Here is a 20,589-nt window from a genome sequence, read left to right as displayed (position 1 = left end):
CCTATGTAACTAAATTAAAACTATGGAGAGACCATGGTGGGTAGGGGGGATTCAGTATGCTTGGGGGAACCCCAAGGCTTTCACAACTAGAAAAAAAAACCCATGAATTAATTATGTAATTAATTCATGGTTCTTAGGCATACTCAAAATGGAGGACGTTTTTAAATTCCTCCTGGAGGGAAGGTTGAAATATAGGATGTGGATGTGAAAAGAAAGATGTCTGGTCACCCTGTTCCTGATAAAATAGAAATGGTTGTACAGTATTATATCATACATACACATGTATATTAAAATTTGAAAATCTTGCATGCTCTTAAAACATATAATACAGCTTAATGGATTGTAAAAGACTTCGTAAAAAGGTTTAAAAGGTTTGGGGGGAGGTTAACACAGAAAGCCTCTGCTCTGCATGGATTCTGACTGCTGTGACAGAGTCAGTTGTGATTTATCAGCCACTGGGAGCATTTTTATTCATTCAGACTGAGGTCAATAGTCTGAGAGGAGGACAGACACCGGAGCATGTTGTTAAAGACCCTTGTGAATGCTTCAGTACAGCTTATAAAGAGAAGACAGAGTCATGACAAGGTCAGCTTCTTTACTGTCAACTCACAGGGTCAGCGAAGGGTCCGCAATGAGATCATTACATTTCTCCAGGCAGAGGGCCTGTCATGTTGCTCAGGAAAGCCTCCTTTTGTGTTTTGAAAGGGTTTAATCCTAAACATGCTTGGGACAGACTGTAAAAGAGGTACCTGTTTTTTCAAGTTTCCTCTTTGAAAATGAATCAGTTGGGCAGAAAGTGGACAAAAGTGCCCAAGAAAACTGTTAACTAGTTAGACTTAAGGGACCAAACTAAAAGGGCCACAACTCCCAACTATGGATCACCATTCTCTGGTTGAGGAGACACAAAGAGAATTAAATATAGCCCTCTGGAAGGGTGGCAATAACAGTCCCACCCATGCTGTTTTCACAATGTAACCCCTCTCCAAATTGCTATTTCATCTATTACAGTTTCTCTAATAGAAAAAAAGCAATATGGGGTAATTTCCACTGAAAAATTGGGGAAAGTATAAATCCCCATCCATTCCTCTGCACCATGACATACCAATGTTACTCTGGAATATCAGTATGCAAAGAGACCTAACAGTTCTTTCTAAAGTAACTGTGCAAAAGAAGTTGTAACATGAGCTTACAAAGGGTTGGTCTACTTTGTCAGTCTATGAACGCGTATGCTACAAATTCTTTCGCACAGTTAGTCTCAGATGTGCTACAAGATCCCTTTGCATTTAAAAGATGGAAATTTGTATTATGATACCCAATGGCTTGTCTACTTCATCTTTTACTAGATTTTGAAAAGCCAGTGGAATAACCCCAAATCCACAGATTGGCAAAGCCATTATTAGGATCAACTGTATATACAGAAAATGTTCAGGCTTTCTAATCCTCCAGAACTAGTCATGGGATTATAGGGGGTGGGGTAAAGGGTGGAGGGAGTTGAGGGTAGAGCTATAGTAATCCAAAATATATGTGTGTGTGTGTTCTGGCCAAATGTTTTAAACCATTGAAGTCTGTAATTAAATTCTGTCCCAAATTGGAGCCCTGCAGGTACACTATGCCAGACTAACTACACTGATGTTGGCAGTAACAACAGAAAGAAAAAGACTGTGGGCACAGTAGCTGTGAAGGAAGGCACTGAAGAAATAGACAGCATGGAGATAGCAGATTTTGTCTGCCTTCCTTTGCTTCTGATGCATGGCCCAGAAAAATACAACTGCTAGTGTAGTGCAGCAGAGTTCCAGCCACAGATTTAAGGCTTGCTGAGTAACTGATAGGTGTACATGCATCATATGATTTTTAAGGCCTCTGGGATAAAACATGCTGGTGGGACTCCTTCCCCAATAATAATAATAATAATAATAATAATAATAATAATAATAATAATAATAATAATAATAATAATATTTATAACCCACCTCTCCCTGTGTTGGATCAAGGCGGGTAACAACATATAAAAAGTGAAAACAATAATATCAAAGGCATTCGAATTAGTCTGAAGAGAACAATTTAGGCATGCAGAGAGTGAAATTAGGGGATCACTTTGGGAAGGCCCACCGGATGAGATCTGTTTTTATTTCCTTCTTAAAGGCCTCAAAAGATGTTAGTTGGCAGATCTCGTCTGGCAGATTGTTCCAGATTTTAGGAGCTGCAGCAGAAAACGTCCTCTGGGAAGTAGTTACCAGTCTAGCTCTCTGTGAATGTAGTAGGGGGCAGCAACTCAGATAGAGGCCACTTGCCACATCCAGTAATCAGTAACACCCTGTTTACAAGTGTAAAATGTAAAGCAAATATCCAAAGCCTGTGAGTTTGTATTTGGAAATACATTCCACTGTATTTGTGGGTTTTACTATCATGTAAACATACATTGGCATGCAGCACCTAAATGGCAGTGGGAAACATAGGAATGCATACCTCAATTGTGTTTTTTCACACAGTGCACTTTCTATAAAATTCACATTACAAGACTTGAGCTGTGCTGTTCAGAAGCAAATCCCATTGTGTTAATGGGGCCTGTTGTTGTTGTTGTGTGCCTTCAAGTCATTTCCAGCTTATGGCAATACTAAGGCAAACGTGTCATGGGTTTTGGGGGGTCTGAGAGTATGTGACTTGTCCCAGGTCACCCAGTGGATTTCCATACCCAAGCTAGCATTTGAACCCTGGACTCCAGAGTCATAGTCCAACGTTCAAACCACTATACCACACTGGCTCATTTATGGGGCATACTCCCAAGTAAGTATGCACAGAATTGCAACCCAAGTAATGTTCAGAGGTTTGTCTGTATACAGTTCATATTGGCACAATAGCCCAAGAGCTTGTTCTGTAAACTGGATTTCTTCAGCCCAGGTTCCTCCAAATGTACTGAATTAGCTACCAAAATCCCAGCCAGCATGGCCATTGCTTCTACTGGTTAGGGATGATGGCAAGCTAGTAGATCTGCAAAGCATCAATTTGGAGGAGAATGTCTTTAAAGTACTGGAGGATATGCCACCAACTGCAGCCAGCAAATTCCATGGTCAAGGATAACTGCAACTGTTCTTGAGCCTAAGAACTTCTAGAGTACCACAGATTCCTCTACGGTTTGAAGTATAACATATATATAGTATATCTATTACAGATGATGGCAACAAATTAGAAAGGGATTTTATAGGAAAAGCTAGCTCTCCACTTCTGATGAAGAGACACAGGGGAGACGTCTTTCTTTACAAGCTGGGTGCCAGAGCAAGCTTATTGTGAAAAGGGGTTAAATGCAAACAGGTGCAGTTATTAAGACTTCAAATACCAATTAAATGGGTAGAACATAATATTTCCTCCTTGGGGAAACACAATCTAAGAAAGGAGCTTCCCAAAGGAAGGATATCAGAGATCAGAGAGAATTTCTGGAGCCTAAGATAGCTTTTCTAATCCAAAAATCAGCCTGCGTGATTCAGTTGGCAGAAAACAATTTTTGTAGAAAGAGATACCCACCATCCACCCCCCAAAAGGTTGACCTTTCTCTGAAGCTAATGAAGAGATATACACCACAGATACCCAAGTGGATTAAACAGGGGAAAGACTTTACAATGAGACCTGTTCAAATCATCAGCTGTATATTGAATTTGGGATCAGACTCTTGTACTTCTTTTCAACATGCATTTTGACTTTTTCCTTCTGGCACAATGCTGTAGAAGAAATATTTTGTTTCCTTTATATGGATATCTGTGCTCACATGGGACTCCCAACAACATGATGGCACCATGAAATCAAAAGGAAATGGGAACATGTTCTCTTTCATCCCCGTGCAACTGAATTTTTTAGCTTCACAAGCAAAAGAAACAATAGCTTTTTAAAGGATAAAAAATAATCGTCAAGAGGAGCAAACTGTCATGTCAGTCAGAATCGATCATTATTCTGAACAGCATATTCATTCATTCATTCATTCAATACCCTGCCATTCACTCAACACCACACACTGATTGCTAGAAGAGAGGACTAGATTATATTATGATAATGGTATGGATATAGTTTTAGCCTCTCGCCTTGTGCTGGTCTGTGACTGTAATAAAAGATGAACTGGAAAATGTTTCCCTCCTACACTAGGCTTGCCATTTGTCCCAGAAAAAGAGGAAAATCCCAGATTGAAGGATCTGGAAAATGTCCCTGCTGGCTGCACCAGTTGAAGCAGCAGATCCTGGATTACTCAAGGCAAGAGTGAAACTTTTTGAGAAGACTTATCGTCCTTCCATTGAGGCTCTGGGTGGTACTGTGCAAACGTGCCAGACCCAGAGCCCAGAAGGCAGGAAGGGAAAGCAAAGGAGGCAAACCGAGCAGAGAAGGGTTCTGTTGTGTCCTGGTAAGTGTGTGATGCTGCTGAAAGAGCAAGAGGGAGTCCCTCTTACTCTGGTAGCCTTTGGGGGCTTATCTCCAAAGACTCCTCATAAGAGTGAAAAGGAAAAATAAATCCTTTCCTAAGTTCCCTTCCTATTCCTTTCCAAGTAGGAGGGAATCCTTCTTACTCTAATGGCTGCTTGGGAACATCTCTCTACCTATCCTCTCCATAAGAGTGAAAAGGATTTTAAAAAACCTTTCCTAAGTTCCCTTCCAGCTGGCTAGAATGCAGAGACATACGTTTAATTTGCACTGCACAAATAATGCAGCTTCACACCACTTTAACTGCCATGGCTCACTGTGATGGAATTCTGGGGTTTGTAGTTTTGTGGGCTATGCAGCCTCTGTCAGAGAGCTCTGGTGCCACAACAAACCTCAGATCCCAGAATGTAAATTATTGGCAAAATAATAATAATAATAATAATACATCAACAATTGAAATATGAAATAAAATAATGTTAAATGTCAAAATGTGGTGTGTGGGGGGTTTTTTGCAGTGGGGGTGACAATAATCTGCCAAATCCAACCCTGTATACTTTTGTCCCAGTTTTGTGAAAGAGAATTATGGCAATCCTATCCTCCAGCTATAAGTGAAATCATTCTATCAACAGCAGTACATCTGCCAGCCAGTAAAATCATGAACAGCGTGCTCTTGGCTATTCCCTCAGTAACGATTATATTTTTATGAGGCATACTGGGAAATTTTCCACAGAGCATTATGACATAACAAGGCTGATTGATGATCAAAGTGACCTCTTGCTGCACTCAAGGAATGCTGGGATATTATTAGAGTTTTTGCTACTAAAGAGGATAAGAACACAATGGGAGTTGTGCCTCTGTGGCCATCAATAGGACAGCAACAACTGTAAGCCTATTATAACATCTTCCATGTCAGTATCCACCACTGTGTAAAAGTAGTTATGGCATCGAAAATTGAAGAGAGCACCGGCATTTGTTCTATGGAGCTCAATGGTGCCAAGATGAACTTGCCATGGGTTGGAAACATGTTGTGTTGGCCTCTATCATGACTCTGGTAAATATCAGGAGAACAGAAAGCAAAAGAGGTTGGTTCTTTAATAAAGAGTCTAGGGCCTGTTACAGACTGCCAAAATAAAGCTGCTTCGGGTCTCTTTGGAGGTATGCTGTTTAAATGATGCATACACCCTAAGAATCCGGAAGATGCACCAAAGCTGCACTCCAGTGCTTAGGAATGGAGTGTGGCTTTGGCACGACCTCCGGACTCTTAGGACCCATGCATCATTTAAATAGCATACCTCCAAAGAGACCCAAAGCAGCTTTATTTTGGCCTGTCTGTAACAGGCCCAAGGAAGATAAGAGTAGCTTTCTGACATCACATCTTACACTATTTATTCAAGTGTTTTGTCCTTCAGCTTCCAGAAGCCCAGCCAACTGATCAACAGGATGGTGGTTAAAGTGGTGTCAAACTGCATGATTTCTACAGCAGATGCACCCATGGAAGTAATTCCCAGTGATCAGACATGTCTCAAGCTGCTAAGACTCCCCTACAGGAATAAAGCCAGTGGTATATGGCAGCAGTTTATTGGTGCCTCAGTAAATGTAAAGTTTCCCTCTTTAAAGATAACATTAAATTTTGATTGTAGCATCAAAATGTTATTTGATGAGATCTTTAGCAGAAGGCACAAACACATTTGCATCAATGCTCCAAAATGCTTGCTATAAAGGCTTCAGTACCTTTGCATTCTGTCACCTGAAGGTAATAGGTGGGCAAAATGTAGTCTACCAACATTTTGCAGCATGTTGCTAAATGTGCTAATAACACAACTGAGCAATCATTAACCTTGACTGATACAAGAAGACTTTCATGTGCAGGAAAACCTTGGTTCTACTACATGGTGTACCTGATGTGGATGGAAATGCTTTCTGTGCATTGAAAACCTTGGCTTTGCAAAACAGTAACTGGCTAATGTGCAGTAGTTAATTATCTTAAATGAAACAAGAAGCTGTTTCTTTGCAGAGGAAAGCTTGGTTTTTTAAACAGTTTAGAGGGTAGCAGCCATTAGCTGTTGGTATGTCTGTCCTAGTGCTTTAGCTGCTACTCTCCGTAGTACTGTACAGTTTGTTCAGGGTGACCAAATGTCCTAACTGCAAAGGAGGACAAGGCATCACTAAATGTAAGTCATTCAGGAAAATGCAGGACATTACAAAATGAGATCTAAAAACCATCATATAACTAACAGTTCAAATGGAGGACATTTTGGAATTCCTCCTGGACAGAAGGCTGAAATGGAGTTCATGTCATGGAAAAGGAGGATGCCTGGTCACCCTGAGTTTGTCAGCATATCCACCAATGTTTCATAAATGAAAACTGAGACATATGTGGCCCAGCAACAACAGATTGTGATCAAGATGGTCAAAGTTATTACTGAGGAAGAACACAGTGAGGAGAGGTAGTTTGCTTTTGCCTGTGCCTACTGGGAAGGGCAAGACGCTGTCCCAACCTGTCCTCTCTTCCCACTAAGTGCAAATTTCTTTTGCAATCAGAACCCGATTTGCATCAGTTGAAGCAAACTGAGGATGAAGGGAAAGTGGGAGGAGGGAAAAGATGCAAGGACATTTTAAAAGGACCTGAAAAAGTTGGAGGCCAGAGAATTAATTCATACTGTTCCTGAAAAATTGGAAGGTATCTGTAAGTCCTATACTATATTAATAATACAGTAGACCCTTTCTATCTGCTGGAGTTTGGTTCCGGGACTGGCTATGGATACTAAAATCCATGGATGCTCAAGTCCCATTATACACAGTAGCATAGTAAAATGGTGTCTCTTATATAAAATGACAAAATCAAAGTTTTATATTTTTGAATATATTTTCAAGCCATGGGTGCTTGAGTCTGTTGATATGGAATCTGTGGATACAGAAGGCTGACTATAATTTCTAATTCTAAGTGAATTGTAGTGAATTAAAGAATTAATTTTAATTGCAAATTTAATGTTAATATATGTTACAATTCCAGAAATGCATTTGTTTCATTTCTTAGAATGAACACAGTGAATATTATTTAATCGCCAGTGAATAAATAATTTTTTTTAAAAAAAATTAAAAACAAAGGAAAACAGTGCAGGCCTTGACCATTGAATCTGAACCTGAACCATCACTCCACCACTACCATTGCTTACTACTCCCTTATAACATGGAGAGACAATTCAAGTGCCCATCATTTTTGCTGTCAGTACTCCTAAACTGAAAGCTTTCCTTCCTTCTTTAATGTTGGTATATCCATTCTAAAACATAGAGCAAGTTGAAAGCATTTATTGCAAAAGCAGTGAACACAGGAAAATGTTCTCTTAGCAAATAGCTCTGGTTTCACTTTGACAAAATAAAGCACAGGTTGCCACCCTGTGGCACTCTGAGAGAAAATACACTGCCGAGACGCAGGAAAAACCATAGAACTTGACTTTCATTCATGGAAGTTGCTGACTGGAAACACAGGCTAATTGTAGTAACAATTGTAGTTCATGCTTAAAACACCCTGAATCCTAACAGTGTGCTTAAATCGCAAAACAATCTAGCCAATTCACGTTGTTGTTGTTGTTGTTGTTGTTGTTGTTGTTGTGTGCCTTAAAGTTGTTTCCAACTTATGGTGAGCCTAAGGCAAACTTAACATGGAATTTTCTCATTAAGTTTTTTCAGTGGGGGTTTGCCATTGCCATCCTCTAAGGCTGAGAGAGTGTGACCTGCCCAAGGTCACCCAATGGGTTTCCATGGCTGAGCCAGGATTTGAACCCCTGGTCTCCAGAGTCGTAGTCCAACACTCTATCCTCTACGTCATGCCAGCTCTCAGAACCGACTGTCTCAGCCAATTCACTATCTTATACAAAATGAGAGGTTAGATCCAGCTTTAGGTCTCTTCAACCAGAGCAGCAGTTCCAAACATCCCTGTCCCCCTTTTCTCACTATGAAGTCTTTCTTCAGCCCCTTGAAAATAATCCACAGAGAATCAGAGCATCTGGCTGAATGAGATGAGCTAAATTTGCAAAGGAGCAAGGGATCCTCCCAAATCACATAAAGAGAGCGCATAAGCAAAAAAATTAACAATATTCATATATATATATTTAAATTCTTTAAAAACACCACCTTTTACCAAATATTCACTTCAAGAAGAAGAAGAAGAAGTTTTATTTATATACCGCTATTCCAAAGATCATAGCGGTGAACAGCAAGTAAGCTAATTAGCAAGTAAGCTAATTTGCCCCCAACAGACTGGGTACTCATTTTAGCGACCTCGGAAGGATGCAAGCCTGAGTCGAGCTTGGGCCCTTTGCTGGTCTTGAACTCGCAACCTTGTGGTTTTGAGTAAATGGCTGCAGTACAGGCATTTAACCACTGCGCCACCAGGGCTCCTTCAACCACATGAAACTAGCTATATGGAAATGCACTGAGACTGTGTGTATGACATGGTAATTTAAAGGTATAATTTCAATTTTCCTTGTTTATGTCACAACTTTGACGTTCGGTAATATGCAGGAATTATGATTAATGAGAAACATTAATACAAAAAAACATGACTAAGGATTCTATATGGTGGTGGTAGGGGAGGAGATCAATGGGGGGGGGGGGTGTGTGATGCCATCAGTTACCCCACCAGGTGACACCAACCCTAGTGACACCATTGCTTAGAAAGCCTCCAGTTTGGATTGCAAGTCCCAAAATACACCAACAAGAATGGCCATTGGTCATACTGATGGAATTCATTTCCCTGAACTCTTTGTTGGTCCCAAGATATATGGAAAGAGCTTTCCTCCCATTGTCAGAAGATGTGACCTTTATCGGAGGAAGGGAACTTTGAAGCCAGCCCAAGTACTATAACTTATTAAAGATAATAATTGTGGAAATGTAGAGCTGTGACTGAAATTAAAGCTAAATTTTAAAATAGCAGAGTGCTGGGATGGACCTATCCTTTTCCTGCTGAAGATATTCAAGCGGTCTCCTGAGCTTGTGTATTCAGGTGCAAGTATCAGGTGTGGAACAGCCTCTTAAAATCTAAACAATCTGTTGAGCATTGCACACTAGGTATTTTTATCTCTGTCTATATATTTTCCTTTAACTGTGAAGGACGAAAAACATTACATGCATTTCTTCAAAGATCTGACATGAGCAACAGCTTTCCTAGTATTTAAATCTCTTGGTCAATGCACAAAGTAGGCCAGCAAGAGACAAGACTCTTATTCTTAGACCACAATAATATATAGTTGCACTGTTGACACACAAACTACAGGATCACTCTCCAACCCGGCAGAGGTTTCTGATAGATATCCCTAGCATGGCTCACCAACACAGACTAAATAGCTTTCTGCTGATAGATGTGGGGTTCGTTCTCTTACTTTAAACACTCAGTGAGCCAGGTAGCAATAATTACACTCTGGATAAGGTAAAGGAGTGTGCTAAGAAACATCAGCAAGCATCTAAAAAGGATTTTAAAAACAGAAATGTTACATGTTTATGGGGCGGTCCTGCTGCTATTGTGTGCCTACATGTATTTACATGGACATAGTTTCATGTGGTTAAAGTGAAAATTCGGTGAGATGTGATGTCTTTAAAGGAAATTTAAAAATAATTTTTAAAATTATCCCTTTTTTGAACCATATAAACTAGGCACATCATACATATTTTATAGCTAATTTTATAACTCGAGGACAGACCACTGTGTCACTACATATGTTTTTCATCTACACTTCCCATCTGCGATAAAACAGTCATCAAGGATTGGAGAGTTATAGTCCAAACACATCTGTCCACTAGGGTTCCCATATCTAAGAGCCTGGACTTTCTTTCCAAGTCTTCAGGGGGAACTCAAGGAATGTCAGGACAAGACCACTGCCTATGCATTTACATATGTGCATGTGTGTATTCATTTGTGAAAATTAATGTGCTTTACTTAAACGTCATACTCTATGCAATGGTGGTTATTGCCAGAATGAAAACTAGAGATGGCTCCAGTCCCTTTCATATTTCTATAGAAGAGGGAATTCAGCAGGTATTGCTTGTTACCCCGTTGCGTGACAAGCCACAACTGCTGAAATTCACTCTTCTACACATCCATTAAAGAGGTACGGGAGCCATCTCCATTTTTCAGTCTGCTAGCTGTAGCTATAGATGCTTAAGGTATTATGGTATCACCGGGGAAGTTTGAGTGTTGGACTGCGACTCGAGAGACCAAGGTTCAATTCCCCACTTGGCCATGAAACCCACTGGATGACTTTGGGCAAGTCACATGTTCTCAGCCTCAGGGGAGGGCAATGGAAAACCTCCTCTGAACAAATCTTGTCATAAAACGCCACGGCAAGGGTCATAATAAGTCAGAAATGTCCTGAAGGCACACAACCACACAACATCACAAGTGGCTTGCTACCATGACATAACAAACGGTCTTTATGTTTCAGAACTCTTGGGAACTGGGCTACTCCTGATTTGGGAACCCTATTGCCCAGCCATTCTCTAGCTCACATAATTCCTTTTGACTGCCTTCAGTCTATTATAACTCGGGGTCACCTTATGAAAATGAACACTACTAGATCACCTTTCTGTTGCAATTTCTCTCATTGTAGCCCTCTTGACTTTTAAATGAGAGTTAATATCTAGACTGGCTCGCTGTTACTAAAAAAAAGTTCCACTGTACTAACGCTGCTTGTCTTATGGATTTATTGGATGCTGTAAACCCATTAACAGACTGAATGCTCCAATGTTTCAGGTTCTAAAATGCAAGCATTTGGCCAGCTTCATCGTGCATCTTTCAACATTTATTGCAAACAAAATGTCAGTTATTACAGTAGGCAGGGGTGCAGGCAGCATGATGAGAAGAGCAGAAAAGTGAGGAAGCCTCCATACAGAAAATGAAGGGAGGAAGACTAGATATAGAAAACGTGCCTTTTGGATCCAACACGTGTCTAACCTCATACATGTTGAACACAAAAAATACATTTTGTATATCTAGGCTTCCTCCCTTCTTCTGGTATTAAACACAGCCACTCTTAAACCCGATGCAACTCTATTATTATTAACTCAGTTAATAAAATTACAGTTGGACCTTCATATCCATGGGGGATCCATTCCACTCCCTGATAAGAAAAAATGCAGGACCTGAAGTTGCAATGTTGTTAGTGGTGGCACACCATGCATGTGGCGACACTAGTGGCCACGTGCATGTGCTGTCGCTTAAGGCAAGGGGGTCTGCTGTCCACGGATGCTGAAATCTGTGGATGGCAAGCCCGTAGATGGTGAAGTCCCACTGTTCTTTGCAGAAGAGTCACTGAAGAGCAAGACAGGCTGCTCTCAAGACTGCTCCAGTGGGGAGGCACTAAGGATTCCTAGCAAAAATTAAGACTTCATCATTTTCAAATATGATATTGCTTTTGTAAGGTGTGCAAACATTAGTCAAGCATTTCCTAGGGGTGTGGGGCATAGAAAAGGTTGGGAACTACTGCACTAGAGCATGATAGAATGTTTGGGACTGGGATATATTAGAATCCCATGTAATTTCATGCTCTTGGCTGAGCTTCAAATAGGATAAACACAAGAACTAGTTATATGAATCAGAACTGTTACCTGTTGAGGCACAGTTTGACTAACTGAATTACAACCTTAAAAACATTCCTTACATGATGTCCCTCTTCTGAGTCTACTGTATGTGTTATTGTTCTTGCCTATATGTTCAGAGAATCAGGTCTTTTTATTACAAAGTTAAGAATGCTGTCAACACTTAATGGTGTTACAAGTAAGACAGGAAGTACTGTGCTGAAATATGTTAAACAAACAAAATGTCACACTGCAAACACAAATAATTGTGGGATAATATTATTTTGCTTCTCACTGTGCCAAAAAAATTCCCACCAATATCTCCACATGGTGCCCATAGCACTAACCACTGAAATGTAGACGCTTGGAAAGAGACAGCTGAACAGCCATAAATGAGAGATTAAGGCGAGTGCAGACCAAATTCAGCACCATTGCGACTCCTATTGTAAATATGTCTGAAACCACTGTCAGTGCCATGGAAAAACAGCAACAGATGTGAAAGGCTAGGAGAAGTGTTAATGTACCCAAAATAAAAAGACACAGATGTACTAACAGTGGGCGATGTGTGTGTTTCTGTTCCTTGCCAAATCCACCAAACACATCCAGTTCCCCAGCTTTAAGCCCACACACATTGCTCCAGATGTGGACACCTCTGCTAAACAGTCTCTCGTCAAATAGGGCACCCATGGCAGGGCCCTGAGACTCATCAAAACAGCCACTTCTTCCTTTCAGCTTTTGACTTTCCATGATACCTAGGCAGTGTCAGAGGTCTGTAGTTTTTAACCAAAAACAAAGGTTACAAGGATGAAGCTGGCGTCTGGGTGGCCACAGGCCTAGGGCAAGGGAGATTAACATCTTTGCCAGTGATGTGAAGGCCACATTAGAAATGGTTGCCAATGGTACCACATATTTAAATTGATTTCTGCAACCAGAATGCCCTTTAATGAAGACTGAAGTTCTCAGACTCAAGCTGCACCAGGCCACATGCCCATTCCTCAAGGGCTAATTGCATGCCCTATAAATTGCCCTTCAACTTGGGTGTGAAAAATGTGTATTTTTCCAAATGCTGTTGGCCTACAGCTTCCATAATTCCTCTTCCGTACCTATATTGTCTAGGGCTGACAGGTGTTGGATTTGGAGGGCCACACATCTGAACCCCAGCCTCATGTACATGCAGAAAACATATAAGAGGGGGTATGACAAGTTCTGAAGTAGCTTGGGCAGCGGACAATGCCATTCAGAAAGCAGACAGTAACAACCTTCCAGATGGGTTGAAGGGTTTACGGATAACTTCCTTTACATTTGAATAAAATGTTTTGGAGAATTATTACAGATTGTTTAAAAACATAGTATACCATATGAAATTTCCAGTTTGTTAATATAAAAACTTTGTAGTTTCTTTATACAGTGGGCCCTTGGGTTCTGCTGGGGGTTGATTCCAGGATCCCTCCATGGATACCAAATCCATGGATGCTCAAGTCCCATTAAACACAATGGCATGGTAAATTGGGTCTCTTATATAAAATGGTCAAACCATTGTTTGCTTTTGGGAATTCATATATTTTTGAATATTTTCAATCCATGGATGGTTGAATCCATGGATAAAAAAAATCTGTGGATACAGAGGGCCAACTGTACTTCCATGTACTACCTACCAAGAAACCTCTGTATTTTGCTAAAGGATCGATACAGTTCCGAGGAACAGCTAGATTCTTTGTTTTGTTACTTCTTCCCAGCAATCCTAAGGGCCCAAGCTGAAAACATCATATCACCTTGTAGAGCCTCATTTTACACAACCCCTTCTTCCCTCATTACATTTTAAGGCTCTGACAGTTTGGCTTTAAGGACTTCGGCCTTGTCCCTGCCATCTTCCCCATGTCTGCTTTTTCTACCACCCTGCCTGGCGAAGATCTCTGGAGAGCTGAAAAGCTTGCACGTTTTGAAACATTTTTGTTGCCCTGGTTTTTCCCCCTTTATAGTTAATAGAAACTACCTTCTTCTATTATAGAAGGAAGAGCTGCTTTATGTAATTAGAATGTGATGAGAAGGATATATGTTCTCCCATACAAACACTAATTTCTGGGTATCCTTGCCAGAAATCTCTCATACATACAAACACATATATATACGTACACACACACTTCTCTTATCTTATCTCATATGTAGTCAGATGTTTTGAAACCCAGGGGTTACTGGTTTTGGTTGTTTTCCCCAATATGCATTTGTTGTGGACAAAAACACACTTGCTAAATGCTATTTGCTTTCAATACGTGGATACAATCTTGACAAAAAATAAGTTTTAAAAATAGCAGGAAATAAATGACGAAAGGCTATTGCAAAGATCTGAGATTGTTTCCCTATCTTTCTCATGGGAAATTTCACTAAGCAATACCTTTCAACTGAGAATTCCTAAAAACTGTTATAGTAATAGGCTTTGTGGGGTATCCCCAGAGACTAAGATGCCATACTCTTTCTAACCTTGTTCCTTTGCACTAACTTCTCCTTGCTCTTTCTAAATGTTATGCAATAGTCAGTTCACATTTGCTGGGATTAGGGGCACAGGATCCCTGTGAAAGAGGGAAAACCACAAACAAAAAAAGACTTTTTTCCTAACCTGCGATAACACCTTGCTAGGAATTTCTAGGTCTTCCAGTGCAACTCTATGGGAAATAGCTACCAGAAACTGACCATAGCATTGCACTGGAAAACTTACAAGTGCCTAGGGAAGTGCTCTCTCTAGGAATCTCTAGGTCCTTCTTGGCAATTACTGGTGGACATTGATGGTAGTCCTGCTGGATGAGCGAGAGATTCATAAAAAGAACACATTAATCAAATTTGTGAATAATCAAATCCTCAAACGCCAAAACCACAAACATTTATATTCGACCAGTCCAGGAAGCCCGTAGTCTTGGTTATATTTTTGATTCTTCTCTATCGTATATCCCCCAGATCGACCACAGCTATGTCATGTAGATTCTTTTTATACAATATTACCAAAATCTGACCAATATTCTGGTCCACACTCTGGTCATCTTACAACTAGATTACTTTAACCTCCTTCTGGTAGGGCTTCCTCTTTCTCACCTCCATCCTTTTAATTTCTGTCCAGCATTCAGCTGCACACATTATTGCATCCTCCCACTGCTCTGACCATATCTCTCCTTTGTTGTCATCCCTTCACTGGCTCTCCTTCCCCTTCCGTAGTCAGTATAAGCTCCTATTGCTGACTTTTAAAGCTCTGCATGTGCTGGCCCTCCTTATTTATCAGACCTTCTTTCTCCTCACCTTCCCACTTGGGCCCTCCGTTCTGGTAGTCAAAGTCTGCTGTCTCAACCTAGGATCTCCACTGCCCCGTCCCAGATTCATCCCTTTTCATTTGCTGCCCCTCACTCCTGGAACCTCCTTCCCCCACGAACATGGTTCATCACTTCTTTAACCAGTTTCAAAACTGAGTTGAAGACCACCCTGTTCAGAGAAGCGTTCCCAGGCATTCTGTGACTATTATTTGCTATGAGTCATTTTGAATTTGTTGCCTGCCTTATCTTATTGAACCTCTTCCTGTATTGTTATGTATTATTTATATGTATTATGCTATTATTTCTTAGAATGTACACCATGGGCAAGTTTACTCTTATGTATTTTATTGTTTGTATGTACAGCGCTGTGTAAATCTACAGCGCTTATATAAATAATGCATAATAGTAGTAGTAGAAGAAGAAGAAGAGGGGTGGCAATTGTACATTCTTTGCCAAATAAATCTGAGTGTAGAACTTTGAGTTATACATTAGAAGTCCTAGTAGTTCTGGGTTGTTGTTGGGGTTTTTTAGGAAAAACATTTGCACCAGTTGTGGCATGCAGTATTGCCTATATATGTGCTTGCACAGTTGATTGTGAAAGTAAACAGTTCTTCAATGAGTTTCTATGTTTTATAGCATGTTCCATAAGCTGTGCAGGCACAGATCTGTGCAATATGGCATGTGATCATACCTGAAACCGAATACTGTGTGTCGTGGCACAACAGTGCAGGCACAGACATGATTCACATCTGAAAATGATCACAAATGTGCATGCACAGACGTTTTCATACCTAAAATGTTGAGTTGTTAGCTTTGGCAAAGGGAGGAGTTAACATCTGAGTTTAAAACTAAGACACAAAAGCATTCTAAGGTTTGGAAAGAGAGGTTTGGACGTATTCCCCGGCCTTCACTGGACCCCATCCCTAGTTTGATTTTTCTAACCGCATTCTGCCTGTCATCAGCCTCTGCCCATCACCATCTCTATATTCTTGTCATACAAGAAAGACTAGTATGTGCCAACTTCTTTTCTAAACTGGGCTTTACTGCACTGCGAATTTATGACCAGGGGTCCAGAGCAGCAAGGGAAGTGAACAGCTAGGAAGCAAAGCTCTTGGCTTACTCATGGCTGAAACTTTTCTTATTTGCTTTTAAACTCCATTCTGCCCTCTGTGGACAACCCTGTGCCACTGAAACTCCAATACAGATGCATGCACATCTGATCTAGGTCATATAGGTATCTTACATATGATGAGTGTGCAAGCCAGAATGGTCTGTACCTACCCACAGTCGCAGATCTCACATATGCATTTTCCAGAAGACTGGGAGAGAAGTGGAGTCACTGAGGAAGCCATTATGGGATGATAGGATGGTTGCAATCTTGCTCTTTTTTTTCTGAAACTGAATCTGTAGGTTAGCTCTGGCCAATCTCACTGCTGCAGGTGGCAGTGGAAGAGATGATTTCGCACATCCCAGCTAGTCAGCTTTCCTGGGACAGCAGAGTCTCTTCCCTACTAGCCTTGCTACTGTTTAAGCCTACATTAAAACTCAGACTGCCCTACAGGGCCTCATAACCTCTTGGGATAGTAACCTGGAGAACCTTTGTGAAGTCACCGTGTAGACCTGGACCTTGCAGGCAGCAATACTGCCAGGAGGAGACTTTTACACATTAGCCTCTCCCAAAACTAAGGGATTATTTATGCCCCAATATAGCGCTACTTGAATTTGTTTGGAAACTACTAGATTACTCCTGTTGTAGCCAGAAAAAGGAGAAAGTCATGCTACAAACTAGAAGAATGCAGTTTATCCATTCCTAAAAAGAAAATGTTGTAGTAAAAATGGCTGGAAGTTACTTGACAATACAGTAATAGTATTTGGTCTCAATTTGGGGTTCTTTGAAATTAGTTTTCTTAAAAAAAAACTTGATGTATGGATGTCACAAGGATGGCAATAAAAGCCCAATGAAAATTAAATTGATCCTAATCTAATCCTAATAAAGTTCTAGCTAAGTCACTTATCTTGTCTGACAAGTTCTATTCCTGTTTTTATGGGTCTCCAAACCTTGTACAAAACAGATGTTCTAACTCACAATATTGATTTGCTAGCACTACAAATATACAGGTTGAGTCTCCCTTATCCCCAATTCCAAAATACTCCAAAATCCAGAACTTTTTTCATGGGTAGCTGAGATAGTGACATCTTGGATTCTTAATGGTACACAAACTTTGTTTTATGCACAAAATTATTTAATATTGTATAAAATTACCTTCAGCTTAAAGTGTATAAGAAACATAAATGAATTTCACGTTTAGACTTGGGTCCCATGTCCAAGATGTAAAGAGAGAGAGAGAGAGAGAGTGTATGCACGCATGCAAATGCAGGGATTCCAAAATCCAAAACACTCCAACATTACTGGTCCTAAGCATTTTGGGCAAGGCTCAACCTGTATTAGAAAGCCATTATATAGCACATCTCTTCTAGCAGTTTCATATTAATCTTACTAGGCCACTGTTACACTAATAGAGCTCACTACAATGTCAGGACCAATTCACATGACACATTCCTTCAGGCCTTGATTTATAGCTTGTGAAAACAAGATAACCCTTAGGTAGGTAGTCCATCAAGTCATAAACTGCTTTGTGCAGGGGCTATAAAAACAGAACATGTCATGAAAGTCCACAACTGTGTTGGTACTCCTGTGGTCCAGCTTCTGAAAAGATTAAGAGCCATAGAAGTTAAGATCATGGAAGCTGCTGTGTGCCCTGTGCTGCAAGGTAGAAGCTTTTAAAAATATACTGTATGGCAGAATCACAGCTATTGATTTACAAAGCTCACTGTCCTATTTTTGTTAAATGTTTAAACCAGGTACTGATTTAACACTGCAGTATAGAATGCAAATTGGCTTTGATTGAACACTGCAACAGCTGCTACTTCTGTGGTCAAAGAGGCTTCAAACAATCTATAGTTGTCAGATTATGGTTCAGTCCCAGCTCCTAGACCAACGTGTAGTGCAGTGGTTTGAGTGTTGGACTATAACTCTAGAGATTAGGATTCAACTCCCCATCTGGTCATGGAAACCCAATGGAGGACTTTAGGCATTGTTACACACACTCAGCCTCAGAGGAAGGCAAAGGCAAACCCTCTTTGAACAAACCTTGCAAAGAAAACCCCATGATAGGTTTGCTTTAGGGCTGCCGTAAGTCCAAAATGACATGAAGGTACACAATAACGTCTCGGCCTGTGTTAATATAGAAAAATAAAGTGAACCAATAATTCAACACGCAAACTTCAGAAAAGTTAAAGAAAAAATAACTTCAGACGGTTTCACTGAGGTAAGTTTATGTTATCTTTTTAAAAAACTAAACAAAAACATCATAATAAATATTTTAAGACAAATAGTTTTAAGACACCACTTAATAGATTTCAGCTTTTCTTCTACAGAGCCATGTTGTCCAGGCAAATGAGCTCCGGTGATACAGCTTAACAACCAGTATCCCTATTTTTAATATCTTTGTCACCCCATCATTTACCTAATAAAAGTGGACAAACTGAATGGAAGTGGACAGAACATCCTTATGTGACTATCTCTATTCCATATAACTGTGGGAATTCTATGTGAAGTGGAAAGAAGCTAATTTCTACATTGCATTGGAGGAAAAGCACAGCAGAGTGGCAGAAACTTAAAAACCACACCTGTAACTGGCAATCCCCCCCCCTTAAAAAAAACACCAGCAAGGCTGAACACATTTTTCCAGTCTACTTTTGAGAGAACAGCTTTCAAGATGTACCAAGATGAAAACTAAAATCTCCAAGAAGAATTGATGACTATTCTGAAATCACCCTAGATTTCTACACTGGGGTAAAATGAAATGAATAATTGATCTAGTCAGTTATTTGCTACAACATTTCATTTGAAGCGTATTGTGCTATCTGTTAGGGAAGGTGATTTAATACAATTTTTATAGGGTTGCATTCTCCTAAATCTTGAAATTTCATTCTTGCAATGTCTCAAGTGACTTCACTCCATCCGTATTTCTTAGACTAAAGGGCTCCAACATCAAGCAAACTGTGCAACAAACCTACAATGAGGATTAGTATTACACTTGAAGCTTGTCGGCCTTTTGGCTAAGATCAAGTGTAGAGGATTAGTATTAGTTAACAGCAATGTCTCAATTGCATCAGGTTTGCAAAACACTTTTAACAAAGTTGAATGTACAAATATTGTATCTCAAGTCAGTGTATCATAACTGTATATAACCATAGAGTAGCTTCACCTTTACAGATCTTTGCAGATGAAGATTTTTCTGCATCCACCTTCATACTACTTTTCTGAAAAAGAAATATGCTCTTCAAAATCATTTGAAGTTGGCTAAAAATATATTTCAAAGCATAAAGGACAAAGAAGTACTTGTGCTTTTATGTATGGGGGTAGAAGTCTGTTTTAAATCAATTTTAATTTTAAATGTTTTGAAAACAATTCAAGTGAAATGGGGACTTTATATATATGAATGACACCATTGCTATCAACATTTAGATTCTGCAAAGAACATGGCTTTGAAATATGGCAGATGGACAGCCATGGAATGTCCTGCCACACTGCTGCATCTTCACTATGCCATTATGCTGGTCCACACCAGCTGAGCTTCTAGTTTCTAGCATACTCAAAAGTAATAGCAACTAAAAGTGTGGTTCCAGAAAAATCACTTGAGGATAAAAGAATTTGCAAGGTGAAATATGGAGATCTGGAAAATATGTTTCTCCTGCAGGAACACATTTTAACATTGAGAAATCATTCTCCTTGCACAAGCAACTTATGAAAGAGACCTAATTTAAAAAATCAAAATTGTATCTGATGAAACCATTCTTACTGATAAGAGCCAAATGATGAAATCCAGTTTTGAATAAGCAGAAGTATGATTGTCCAAAAGGACCTTTTCTTTTCCTCAGCCACACATTCTTCTACACACCTCAAATTTGCTCCAAAGTATCCCCAAATTCTTCACACATGTAGGTGACAATGAGGGGGGGAGGCAAGAGGAATCACCCATTCCTTGACCTATTGATGAAAGCTGATTTCTCATGAGAAGGATTTAACTAGATTCAATTCAAATCCCTTTTTCCTTTATAAAACAAACAAACTTCCTTGCTATATCAAACTGGTTTTTAAAATCCCAAAATTAAAATGCTGTTTGTAATGTGGTATTGCGTAATGGAGAGAAAGTAGTAGCCACTTTGGTTGCATGGTTCTTTTGTTTCTAATACAAGCCTTTTGATCTCTTATTTTCCCCATATAGCATGACTGCTTAAGACTAGCACATATGGA

At 39.9% G+C, this 20,589-nt stretch overlaps 1 protein-coding gene across 1 annotated transcript in view; it reads right to left on the bottom strand.

Moving 5' to 3' along the window:
* The window catches only part of SAXO1 (stabilizer of axonemal microtubules 1), a 40,358-nt gene extending 23,584 nt beyond the window's left edge, over positions 1 to 16,774 (bottom strand). The window contains exon 1 of the mRNA XM_042453961.1: positions 16,551 to 16,774. Within this exon, the coding sequence (XP_042309895.1) occupies positions 16,551 to 16,621 (71 nt within the window). The 5' untranslated portion in view covers positions 16,622 to 16,774. The remainder of the gene's footprint in view (positions 1 to 16,550) is intronic.
* Positions 16,775 to 20,589: the final 3,815 nt, after the last annotated feature.

This window comes from Sceloporus undulatus, chromosome 2 (genome assembly GCF_019175285.1).
Source record: "Sceloporus undulatus isolate JIND9_A2432 ecotype Alabama chromosome 2, SceUnd_v1.1, whole genome shotgun sequence".
In the NCBI taxonomy this organism is placed as follows: Eukaryota; Metazoa; Chordata; class Lepidosauria; order Squamata; family Phrynosomatidae; genus Sceloporus; species Sceloporus undulatus.
Note: the sequence above shows the minus strand (reverse complement) of the source record. Positions and strands in the feature narration are given on the sequence as shown.